General features: G+C 44.2%; 1 protein-coding gene across 7 annotated transcripts in view; it reads left to right on the top strand.

The window, feature by feature from the left end:
- Nucleotides 1-2,265: 2,265 nt before the first annotated feature.
- The window catches only part of DOCK3 (dedicator of cytokinesis 3), a 666,839-nt gene continuing 656,056 nt past the window's right edge, over nucleotides 2,266-13,048 (top strand). For all 7 annotated transcript variants that reach the window (XM_030934847.1, XM_030934917.1, XM_030934886.1 and 4 more), the window contains exon 1: nucleotides 2,266-2,618. In XM_030934847.1, coding sequence (XP_030790707.1) covers nucleotides 2,582-2,618 — 37 coding nt within the window. In that variant the 5' untranslated portion in view covers nucleotides 2,266-2,581. The remainder of the gene's footprint in view (nucleotides 2,619-13,048) is intronic.

The following is a 13,048-nucleotide window of genomic DNA, read 5'->3' as shown; positions in this document are numbered from 1 at the left end:
AGATGGAGAGAGGAGGAAGAGAGAGGGAATGGGGGGATGAGGGTACCAACAGGGCAGGTCTTCCTGGGACTGCAGAAGGAGTCTGTGGAGCAGATCAGGGTGAAAATGGGAGACGGGGCAATGATAGTTGAGGCTCCTGAGAAGCAGTAGGCAGTGAGCCTGGTGGTGGCAAGAACACAAAGCAGAGCGATTGGAGAGGAGGGAAGGTTACTATGCTGAGGGTCTTGATTTTCAGAGGCAAGCTGGAAGGTAGCTCATATGCTGGGAGTGTGTGTGTGTGTGTGGTGTGTTGAGTGGACTGGGAGCCTGAGGAAGGAAAGGATCAGAGCAGATGCTGGGGGATAAGAGAGCAGGTGCACGGTCCTGCTGAAGGCCAGTGTGTGCTATGCCCTTTTGCTTGAACTCACACAATCTAAATTTATACAAATAGCAAGAGTGTAGGAGTCCAAGCTTACTAAGTCCCTTCCTTTTCACTTTGGTCCCTTCTTTTCCCTTCCCTGGTTGGGTTTAATGCCCTTCCACCCTGGAGCTGAGGTGTACAATCATGGAGAATTTTCTTCATCTGGGAAAGCCATAATCTAAGATGGATTCAGACTGGGAACAAGAGTATAAACTTTGGAAAAACTGGCCCTAGGCTCTGTGATTGTCATCACATACAGCAGACAAGGGAGTGAACTTAGAGGATGAAATAAGAGCTTTAAGGTTGTTACCCGAAGGCCTGCGTAGCTCAGCCCCACTTGTTGACTAGCTCCCTAGAGAGTTCTGTAAGAATGTGGCTTCATTCCATAGTATACTTCCATGGTGGCCACTGGGGAGGGGTCTATCTTCTCGGAACGGTTAGCTCTTTCGTTATGTTGTTGGACACCCCTGCTACCCCTAAATAGAAGTGTATCTGGCTATTGAGAAATTCTATCATTCACAGAACAGACATTTTCTGGGCAGGAGTGGGCAGCTATGATTAGTGAGGGGAGGAGCCTAAAGATCAGAAGGTGGAAAGGGGTGGCCATAACCCAGGAGAGCACAATCAGGCCTGGGAGGAGTTACCAATAATAACACTTTGAAGGAAGAATCAAGATCTGTTGATTACAAGATATTCTTGTACTAGTCTGGCTTCCCATGCAACTATACACCAGGTGCTGGGTTGGTGGTGAGGGGTTAGAAAGATGATTTTAGCCTGGAGCTTGCCTTCTGGGAGCTGACAGTCTTATAAGGGAAATAAGACAAATTGAACATAGCTCCAGTTCCAGACAAAGAAGGAAAGGAGCCTATGGGTCAGGGCAGGCTTCTTGGAGGTGAGGGGCTGAGCTGGACTTTGAAGGTTGTGGGGGTGTCTGAGAGTGCTAGTGAAGGATGACACCAGGGTTTTGACTTAGTAGTGCTAGTGACAGAGATGGGCAAATCTGCTGGGATTAGGGCACGTGGTCCAAATGTAGGTGGAAAGGAGAAGTTCTGCAGTTCATGGTATTTGGTAAGTGGTTGACTTGGGGGTCACAAGGTGACATTTACAGGCATCAGAATGAATGGATTCTTAGGGAGGAGAGAGAGGAGGAGTTTCCCGTAGGAGCCTGTACTTAGGGCCCCAAGGGAGGCAGACACCCAGGAGAAGCAGGGGCGGTGTCCTGGGTAGGAACCTGAAGGGCCCAATGAAGTGCTTCTTTAGTATAGCAAGGCAGCTGTGATTGTTCTGGCCCCAAACATTCACCACTGAGGCCAACTCAGAGAAGCAAGAACCCAGGTGTCAGCGGCCTCAGCCCAGAGGGTATCCAGGAGAGGCGGCCACGAGTGCACCCCACCTAGTTCCCTCGTGGCGACTCCACCCTGCGGACCCTGGGAATGCACAGGGTGGCTCCGGGGACCTTTCCGACAGCACTGTGGGTGACACTGGGATGGGTCTGAAAATGGTGTCGTCTCCTCCTTTTCCAGATCTTCCCTCTCCGAGCAGGAGGCCTGTGGCCATCTCCGGGCGCAGGCAGGAGGCACTAGAAGCGGAAGCGAGTCTGCAGTCCGGATAGAGGGAGTCGCCCACCTGACCGGCCTCGCTCCCTCCGGAGTTTGCTGCAGCTGAGGGCCCCAGACCAGCGAAGAAGCCGGTCCGGGGCCGGGCAGTCCAATCGCTTCTCGCGGATTTCCCTCCGCTGGCGCGCAGCAGCGGCGCGTGGATTCGCGCGCGGGCTCGGGACGGCGCGAGCCCGGGCAGCGCGAGCCCCTGCGCGGCAGGGAGTGGCGCATGCGCGGGCGTCCTGCGAGCCCGCTGGGGCGAGCCGAGCCGCGGCGGCGCCGGGAGCCCGGCGGCGGAGCTGTGAGGAAGCAAGCGGCGGCACGGGAGCAGCGGCGACGGACAGGTGGCGAGCCTTCGCCCGCGCCGCCAGGGGCTGCAGGGCCACCCGCGGAGCCTCGCGGTCCAGACGTGGAGGGGGTGGCGGCGGCATCCCGGACGGCCTGTGAGGGATGCGCCGCCCACTGCCCCGCGCTGCCTGACCGTCCCCGCCTCGACTCGCGGTGCGCCACAGCCGGGCCCGCGGCCGTCCCCGCCGCGTTGTCGCCCGGTTGCCGCGCCCGCGGGGCCGCGCCCAGCACGGTCATGTGGACCCCCACGGAGGAGGAGAAATACGGCGTAGGTAGGTGAGGCTCCGGCCTGGCCTTGACTGGGGTTCTCAGGGACGCGCCCAGCTCCCGGCCCCGCCTAGATTCGCATCCTCTCGCCCCCGCCCCTGCCCGCAGGCTGCGCGGCCTCGGCGCCGGGCTAGCGCGGGGTGGGGGCGGGTGCGGGTGCGGGTGCGGGGGTGGGCGCGGGTCTCTGTGCAGAGAGGGCGGCAGGGGGCGCTGGCGGTGCGGCCTTGGCAGGTGCGGCCCGCGGGAGGGGTGGGCAAGGCCCGGGCAGTTGCCCGAGGTTTCTGGTGTGGGCCACGGGGCAGTTTTACCCGAGAAGCCACATTCTGGGAATATGTTTTTTTCGCTCCAGAAGCTCAATTTTAATGAGTTTCCGCACCTGAATTGATGAACCCGGTGGCTGTTTATTTTTGGTCTGGAACCTTAAACGGATGAAAAACGTTGACATCATTTTTCCCAGTTCAAAAATTTGGACATTTGACTGCAAATGTTTGATCTGTTTTAATTTGTTTTGCCGTTAGTATTAGAAGTAATACTTTACAATGGGAAATGTTTTTGGACATGTATCAATGTTTAGATATTTTATAGACACGGTTTTTTTTTTAAAACGTGTTTTCAGATGAGACCCTATTCCTCTTAGAAACCTTTTTTATCTAAGTGTTAAACTCCAGAAGCTAAATAACTCTTACAGTATTCTACTTCTTTAAAAAGAATATTCAGTTATTTAAAGTATTGAATGTTTTACAATTTTAGTTTTTTGTGTCAATTACGTGATAGAGTTAAGCCTCATTGCATCACCTATCATCTTGTTCAGTTAGAAACAGATTTAAAATGTTGAGTGTACAGGTTTTGTTTTTCCTAAGCTCGTAATGGAAAATTTTAGATAGGAAATCTGTCTAAACAGATTTTTGTTTCCCATCTTTACTGCAATTTAGTCAAGATTTAGTTCACAGTTCACTACAAAATAACTTGAAACTGCGGTGGTAACGAGTGTTTTGGAATGCTGTTAGGCAGGTTATCGTGTGAAAATGAAATTTATTTAAATTTGAGGACCAGCAGAGAGGTCTTCTATTCTGGTAGAAAGTCTTGTTTTAAAAGGAAACTTTGTGAAACAATTAGCTGTGCTAGGATGGAGGTGATAACGGGAGCTCTTGTCCTAGAGTCTCTATTGAGAAGGAATTGGGAAATGATGCGAAGAGCTAGGATTCACCTCTAAGGACATTTTACCCCTTAGAGTATTCCCTGAATACTGAATTGATTCTGTGAAATGAGGAGTTGGTGGTTTTTCTTCTTCATAACTCGCTCCCAGAACTGCTGAACTAGAATAACAAGTAATTAATGTGAGTGGTCAACTCTCCAGTGGCACCCCATGATTGATTTTTTTGGAGGGGAGAGGAGCCCTTTTTTGGGGGTGGGGAGGAGCCCTTGAATAGTGGACAAAGTGGAATTCAGAGTCCTAGCTTCTCTTTACTGGTGGTGTGGGCAAGTAATTTAACATCATTTTCTTAATGTATAAATTGGGGATAATGTTTACCTATCTTACAGGGTTGTGAAAGTGAAATGAGAACATGCTGAATGCTTAATAAGCGTTAGTTTCTTCTTTTCCCCTTAGTATTTAGACTAATAACACTAAGTGTGTTAGTTCTGAGACAGAGCCAATGCAAGGTAATCAAGATAGGTACATGTGAATCTGAAAGCACTAGGATTTGGTGTGTGATTTACCCAGCAAGATGCAACGGAATTCTTGCATTCCTAGGACTGTGTGTTTAGCTTTAGAAAAATTGTTACTCCTTTTGGGAGGCCACTGCATTGGGCTCAGGGCAGAGCTTAAATGCTTGCTAAATGAGAGAGACAGTTACACTGAAGACATTTTCATAGCAGCTGTGGTTTAGTATAATTTAGATGCCTTTTCGACCAAACCAAGCAACTCTCTCCCTATTTATCTCACAGTCTTCTGCTGTCCCCTCCTTAGTTATGATCTAAAAGTTTTTGTGTAAATTGTTTAAAACTCAGGACACTTTTTTTTTTTTTTTTTTTTTTACCGTAAGGATGTTAGGGCTACACTTCTAGACCTTTTCATAAAATCGGCTTTATAAAGTAGCTTATACATTATACTTATGAGAAAAATAGTCAATTAAAATGGCATTTTTGCCGCATCATTTAATTGCTATGAGGGCTAGCTTGAAAATTTAACCATTATCATTTTCCTGTGAGAAAATGTTTGAGTTTCAGCTTTGATTTTTATGACTAAGTTGGAGCACAGATTTCTGTCTCTGTTTGTCAACCTATAACCATAGAGCAGGGAGGAAAACCCCTTATACTTAACTTCCTACCAATTTGGAGAAATTTGTGGAGGAGGGCCTCGAGGGCCTCCTTTTGCCCTGATGTTAGTGAGGGAAGGAGTCTCCTGTTGCAGCAGTACAAAGGGGTTTTTTCCACTGCAGCTGTTCATTTGTATTTGACATTGGTAAGGCTTTGAGATCCTATAGTAATATCTTATTAAATTTTTTATAATATAAGAATTCTGTACAACAACTGAATTGTTTGGCTTATTCATTTAGGATGAGGTGATTACTGAGCTCCCCTTTCCATTGTAATATTCTGTGAGTGACTTTAGGCAGTGGGGAGGACATTATCCTTTTCTGAGGGTCAGTGATCAGCCTGTCAATGTGCCCGGGACTCTCACTTAGGTAACCCCATGTCCATTTCCAGAGTAGTCTTAAGACTATCACAGATGAAGAAACTGAATCCCAAAGATTGTTAATATTTTTTTTTGTCTTTCAACGATTGTATATTTTCCTTAATTTTCTTCTTGGCAGTGGGCAGTATTTTGTGACACACTTGACTGTCTTGCTTTCTTTCTCTGGTACTGTAAGGTACTGTTCTTTACCGTACCCATTCGCCCATGTTTTGACTTCTTATGTCTCTTTCCCTCTTAGAGAATCTCTGCTTTCCTTTCTGTTGTCATGAATGCTTGGAAAGTCCTGCATCCTTCCATTCTTTATTCTACCTTTCCAAGAAGCTTCCTGCTCTAAAGTGTATTAGGTGAGAAAAATCCAGCTATTTTTGTGAAATACCTGTCTTTCCCTATACTGACTGTACCCAAAGTACCAAATGTAGAATACAAAAACCAAGAAAATACTTTTCTTACCCTCTAACAGGAGCAACATCAGGAGCAACAAACACCAAACAATTTTTAAAACAAGAATGTTTGTAATTAAACTCCTTGAATAGAGAAGCAGTAAAGGTTTGAGTATGTATTAGTTTGACGTCTTAGAAGTGGAAGCTGCTTCAGAAGGTCATCTTGTTTATTCTGCTGCTGTCGTGGGCAATTTTTTTTTTTTTTTTTTTTTTTAGAAATGGGATCTTGCTCTTGTCATCCAGGCTAGAGTGCAGTGGCGTGATCATAGCTCTCTGCAGCCTTGAACTCCTGGGCTCAAGCAATCCTCCTACTGCAGCCTTCCAAGTAGCTGGGACTACAGGTGTTTACCACCTTGCCTGGCTAATATTTTTTTTCCTTTTTTTGAGATGGAGTCTTGCTCTGTTGTCCAGGCTGGAATACAGTGGCGTGATCTTGGCTCACTGCAAGCTCCGCCTCCCGGGTTCGTGCCATTCTCCTGCCTCAGCCTCCCGAGTAGCTGGTACTACAGGTGCCCGCCACCATGCCTGGCTAATTTTGTTTTTGTATTTTTAGCAAAGATGAGGTTTTACCGTGTTAGCCAGGATGGCCTCGATCTCCTGACCTCATGATCCGCTCGCCTTGGCCTCCTGAAGTGCTGGGATTACAGGTGTGAGCCACCATGCCCAGCCTTGCCTGGCTAATTTTAAAATTTTAATTAAAAAAGTATTTTTTAGTTACATGGTCTTGCTATGTTGCCCAGGCTTGTCTCAAACTGCTGGCTTCAAGTTATCCTCCCATCTCAGCCTCCCGAGTCACTGGGATTATACCTGTGAACTACTGTGCCCAGCTAAGGCAAATTTTTAAGTAATTAGGGCATTTATTGCTTATTTTTTCTTAATCCCTTTTAGTAGAACATGAAAAATTTTTCTCATTACCAATCTGAAGACCTTACATTTTAGTTTTGTAATGTTATATTTTTTCCTATTTAAAAAGTAATGCATATTTTATGCATTATTTTTACCTAATTTCCTTTTGGTTAGGTTTCCCCAGAGAGGGAAGAAAAGCACTTAAAAACAAAAAAACAAAACAAAACAAACAAAAAAATGAACCCTGAGTCCTTAAAAGAAACTTGTAAAGATCCTGTGGTGCAGGAAAATACTCTGAAGGTGGGGAGGGAATAGATCCTTGAAACCAGATCTGAAATAATTAGTGTTCACAAAATTTGAGTAAATTTGTTGGTAAATGTACTAGAATTCACACTGTCTGAAAACAGTATGCTCTTTAGGTATTTATTCAGTGAGGGAAGCCCAACCTTTGCAACCTCTGGAAGGACCTCAATACCCCTTTAGAGGTAAAGACATCATCCACTAGGGGTAGGAAAGATTTCATATACCTATGACTGTATTTTGTTCTGAAAAGTGAGGATGTGCTTGATGTCTTGTTTAGTGTTTATGGGGAACTTCCACATTCATGGTTCTACTTGAGCTTTACACTATATCACCACCTCTCCCCTCTTTTTTAAACAGATGAGAAAGAAGCTTTAGCTGAGAGAAATTAAGTAACTGATCTAAGGTACTTTAGATAGTAAGTGCTGAGTTGAGATTTGAACGTAGAACTTTGAGATTCTAAGCCACAGATTGTATTATTACACTGTGTCCTCTGAGAAGAATGTGTCAGTAGTATATGACTCTGTTGAAAGATGAGATGTACTCCACAGTTTTCAATTTAAACTGGATAGTTACATTTAAGGAATTTTATTTCTGTATTGGACTTTTTAACTTTTTTTTCCTTTTTCTTTTTCTTTTCTTTTCTTTTTTTCTTTTTTCTTTTTTTTTTTTAGACAGAGTCTTGCTGTGGCGCCCAGGCTGGAATGCAGTGGTATGATCTCAGCTCACTGCAATCTCCACTTCCTGGGTTCAAGTGATTCTTCTGTCTCAGCCTTCTGAGTAGCTGGGATTACAGGTGCGCACCACCACGCCTGGCTAATTTTTTTGTATTTTTAGTAGAGATGGACGGGGTTTCACCATATTGGCCAGGCTGGTCTCGAGCTCCTGACCTCAAGTGATCTGCCCGCCTTGGCCTCTCAAAGTGCTGGGATTACAGGCGTGAGCCACCGTGCCCTGCTTTTTTTTTTTTTTTTTTTTTTTTTTTTAAATAAAAAACAAAGCCCTGCTTTGTCACCCAGGCTAGTGTGCTATGGCATGATCGTAGCTCACGGTAACCTTGGAACTCCTGGGCTCAAGCCGTCCTCTCCAGTAACTAGGACAACAGTTCTATGCCACCATGCCCAGCTAATTTAAAATTTTTTTTTGTAGAGACTGGGTCTTGCTATTTTGCTCAGGCTGGTCTTGAGCTCCCGGCCTCAAGAGGCCCTCCCTCCTGAGGAGTGGCGGATTTACAGGTATGAGCCATTGTGCCCAGCCTGTCACCTACTTTTTTTTTTTTTTTTTTTTTTTGAGATGGAGTCTTGCTCTGTCGCCCAGGCTGGAGTGCAGTGGCTGGATCTCAGTTTACTGTAAGCTCCGCCTCCCGGGTTTACGCCATTCTCCTGCCTCAGCCTCCCGAGTAGCTGGGACTACAGGCGCCTGCCACCTCGCCCGGCTAGTTTTTGTATTTTTTAGTAGAGACGGGGTTTCACCATGTTAGCCAGGATGGTCTCGATCTCCTGCCTCGTGATCCGCCCGTCTCAGCCTCCCAAAGTGCTGGGATTACAGGCTTGAGCCACCGCGCCCGGCCTGTCGCCTACTTTTTAATGGGATTGTTTGGTTTTGCTGTTGAGTTCCTTGTATATTCTGTATTTTAGTCCCTTATCAGATAAATAGTTTGCAGATATTTTCTCCCATTCTGTAGATCGTCTCTTTACTGTTTGTTTCCTTTGCCGTACAGAAGCTTTTAGTTTAATGTAGCCCCATTTGTCTATTTTTGTTTTTGTCGCCTGTGCTTTTGAGGTCTTAGTCATAAAATCTTTGCCTAGATGAATGTCTTGAAGCATTTTTCCTATGTTTTCTTTTAGTAGTTTTATAGTTTTGGGTCTTATGTTTAAGTTTTTAATCATCTTAAGTCTATTGAGTAGACTTCAGATTTCTAGTTCATTTTATCATGGAGTATTAGACTATGATTTAGAAACATTAAGTTAAATTGTAAACATGGCACCTATTTCTGTGTAGTATTAGACGCATTCTGAAGCAGGACAGTCTCAAAAGAATGGTCATTGAGTTAGAAACTACTTTATCTTCATACCATATTTTTTTTTTTTTTTTTTTTTTTTTGAGACGGAGTCTTGCTCTGCTGCCCAGGCTGGAGTGCAGTGGCCGGATCTCAGCTCACTGCAAGCTCCGCCTCCCGGGTTTACGCCATTCTCCTGTCTCAGCCTCCCGAGTAGCTGGGACTACAGGCGCCCGCCTCGTCGCCCGGCTAGTTTTTTGTATTTTTTAGTAGAGACGGGGTTTCACCGTATTAGCCAGGATGGTCTCGATCTCCTGACCTCGTGATCCGCCCGTCTCGGCCTCCCAAAGTGCTGGGATTACAGGCTTGAGCCACCGCGCCCGGCCCCATATTTTTATATTGGTGCTAAATTTTAATTTTTAATAGCTTGTATTTTGAATTTTTAAAAATTTTTGTGTCTTTATTCTTTAAGAATGATCTGAAATTATTCCCAATATTTAATTCCAATGTTATGCTTTTATTGTAATGAACAAACCAAACCTGTTTATGATTATGCATTTAAGTGTTTGCATACCCCCTTTGACAGCTTTTGCCTGGAAAAGCAAGTATTTTTTTCACTTATTTTAGCTCTTAAAACCTTAAAATTTTTTTTTATACATCACCAAATTATTTTAGCTAAGTACTTGCAGTTGATTTGCTATATCACACCTTAGGATACTCTAGTAAAGATAATTACTATGTTGGGAAATGTCATTCAGAAGCTTCCCGTTTTCCTGCTTATCTACAATGGAATAAAATCCCATCCTCCTACTTCAATATGATTCTCCCTCTCCCTTTGGAACTCATTCATGAGCTCTTGCTAATAAGTGAGAACCAACATGATAGAAGAATTAGAGTGTAATAAACACAGAACTTGATAGTACTGATTTAGTACCATACCTTCAGCAGATATATATTTGGCCTATATTCAAACATATCTATTGCCAGTGCCCTCACTACTTTTTGGGACAACCCATTTTATTGTTAGCTGTAATGAGAACATTCTTTCTTATTGAGTAGAGTAATGACTCCCTGTAGTTTCTTATAAGTCCTTGTTCTGTGCCTGCATATAAATAACTTGTATCATAGCTCTTCAGTAAGTCATAAATTTTAGAACTCTAAGAAATCTTAGAGATAATATGGTTTAAGGACCCAGAGCTAAGACTAGTTGGAATAGCTAGCACTCATTGTTTATCATGTATCCAGCACTTTTATGTTATGGTTCAGATGTGCATGTTCAGCCTCATCCACTGACTTGTTAATACTTTACACGTTAGCCAAACTGAACTTTCCTCAGGTTCTTCTGTTTGTGCTTAACTTATAACCAGTGCTGCCATGTCCCAGGACCATTAAACACTTATTTGCTGCATCATGTCTTTGTTTATATTGTTCCTTCTACACAGAGTGCCTTTCCCCCGTGTCTTTATTTCTTAAATTATTTCCAGCCTGCCAAGACTTCTCTCATATATTGTTATCTCTGTAAATCCTTTCCTAGATTCTTGGCCCTACCCCTCTCTTTCTCCAACCAGATATATTTTATTCTGTTAAATCCTGTTATACTTTGTAGTTTATAGTGATATGTATACTTTATCCTGTTTCATTAGACCAATGTCTTTCCAACTTTTGACTATGACCTACAATAAAAAAATACATTTAAAATTGTTATCTTGGGCCAGGCACAGTGACTCATGTCTGTATTCCCAGCACTTTGGGAGGCCTAGGTGGGTGGATCACTTGAGGTCAGGAGTTTGAGACCAGCCTGGTCAACATGATGAAACCCCGCCTCTGCTAAAAATACAAAAATTAGCTGGGCGTGGTGGTGCACACCTGTAATCCCAGCTACTTGGGAGGCTGAGGCAGGAGAATCACTTGAACCTGGGAGGCAGAGGTTGCAGTGAGCTGAGATCGCACCATTGCACTCCAGCCTGGGTGACAGAGTAAGACTCCGTGATCCTCCCAAGTGTTGGGATTACAGGCGTGAGCCACCGTGCCTGGGCTATCTTTGTATTCTTGGCCGATGCACCTCAGAACCAGGCATGCAGAAGGTTTTACACACATATTTGTAGCACTGAATTGGACATTTTTGTTAATGTGATATAAAGACTGATTTTTAGAGACTTCTGAGCTGCCATTTCACACTAATTGCTGATACCGAAATTTTAACAACTCTAAGTTTTATTTTATATGAACTGAGGTCAAGCTATATCCCCTCCATCCTGAACTTGTATGATATTAAACAGAAATGTAAAATTTTAGTTTCATTTAAACAATATTTTATATTTCTGTTAACATTTTAACCACTGTATTTGGCTCGTGAGTACAACCTGTCAAATCTTTTTGAAGCTTACGTTTGTGATCCAAGATATTACTATATTTTCTTTGAACCTTTACACAGTTTGTCTTCTATGTTTTTCCAAGTGGCTAATAAAAATGTTGGACAGGGCCAGGCGCAGTGGCTCAAGCCTGTAATCCCAGCACTCTGGGAGGCTGAGGTGGGCGGATCATGAGGTCAGGAGATCGAGACCATTCTGGCTAGTATGGTGAAACCCTGTCTCTAGTAAAAAATAGAAAAAATTAGCTGGGCGTGGTAGCGGGTGCCTGTAGTCCAAGCTACTCGGGAGGCTGAGGCAGGAGAATGGCATGAACCTGGGAGGCGGAGCTTGTAGTGAGCTGAGATCGCGCCACTGCACTCCAACCTGGGCGACAGAGTGAGACTCCTTCTCAAAAAAAAAAAAAAAAAAAAGTGTTGGACAGGAGAGGAAGAAAATTTTATTGTCCTCGGGGGAAATTATGTCTAGTGTATAAACAAGTAGTGTTTGCAGTGTTGTGATTTGAATGCAGATTATCTGTATTAACATTTTATGATAGTGCCAGCTGTGCCACCTTTGTGAACTTGATAATGTTTGGGGTTAAGATGGGCTCCTTAGCCTTAGTTCATGGCTACGGTGTTTTAACAAGGGGGAAAGATGCTGCTGAAAGGTCTGTGTGGACTTACTAAGGCATGGGGAATGAGAAAGAAATATCAGCTTTGAAAAGATGTTAACTTTATTTTCGTCTTCCTGTACAGGAGGAAGGGTGGCACTAAACTTTTCTCAGAGTTTTGTTTCTGACATTCTCTCCACATTTTCTCTCCCCTCCCCTCCTCTCCTTTCCCCTCCCTGCTCTCCTCTCCCTGACCCCCCTCCCTCTTTCCTCTTCCCTCTTCCCTCTCCCCTCTTCCCTCTCCCCTCTTTCCTTTCCTCTTTCCCGTCTCCCCTCTCCCCTTTCCTCTCTCCCCTCTTCCCTCTTCTCTTGGCTGGTCTTGAACTCCAGACCTGAAGTGATCTGCCTGCCTTGACCTCTCAAAGTGTTGGGATTATAGGCGTGAGCCACCGTGCCCGGTCTCTCTCCACATTTTCTATGCTCTAGATATGCTGGGCAACTCACCCTTTTCCAGACAGGGCTATAATGTTCCTACCTTTATTGCTTTGCTCTGGGTGTTGTTATATCATTGGAATCCCATGATTCCCTTTCTCTGCTTGGGGAATGTTAACTGAAAAAGCTCAAATGTCATCTCTTTTTTATGCCTTTTCCCACTCTGCCTGATATAAATAAGCATTGCTGCTTCTACTGCAGTTAGTACCAACCTCTAGTATGGCATTTAGCCTTTTAGATCATGCTTAATTGCATCTCTGCCTCAGGGACTGAGTTTCTTGAGGATAAGGAACTTTGTCTTCATGTTTGTATCATCAGGACCTAGTTCATAGTGAGTGACTGGTGAATGCTTAATTAAGAATCCAACCTAGTGAAGAATTTTATTTTGTTTTATTAATCCTGATGGTATTTTAAAAGGCAGGCTGTAAACGTAATAATATTTGATTGTTAGAAATTTGTGACATCATGAGTATACTTCTTTTTTTCTCTTGCCCTTTCTCTTTCTTGAGCCTGTTAGAGAGGTTTAGTGCCTATGGCTAAGTTCAAATGACAGATTTTGAGTGGGAGCCTTAGGATTCCAGTATGAATCCCTCTCTCTCACCTCCAGTTTCACAGTCATCACAACAGTGATCCAGAAATCTTAGAGTAGGTAATTGGGATGCAGTTTGAACTTATCCTGACAATACCTCTTTTGTTTGA

This window comes from Rhinopithecus roxellana, chromosome 1, assembly GCF_007565055.1.
Source record: "Rhinopithecus roxellana isolate Shanxi Qingling chromosome 1, ASM756505v1, whole genome shotgun sequence".
Taxonomy (NCBI): domain Eukaryota; kingdom Metazoa; phylum Chordata; class Mammalia; order Primates; family Cercopithecidae; genus Rhinopithecus; species Rhinopithecus roxellana.
The sequence above is the reverse complement of the archived record's forward strand: the minus strand, read 5'-3'. Positions and strand labels throughout refer to the sequence as shown.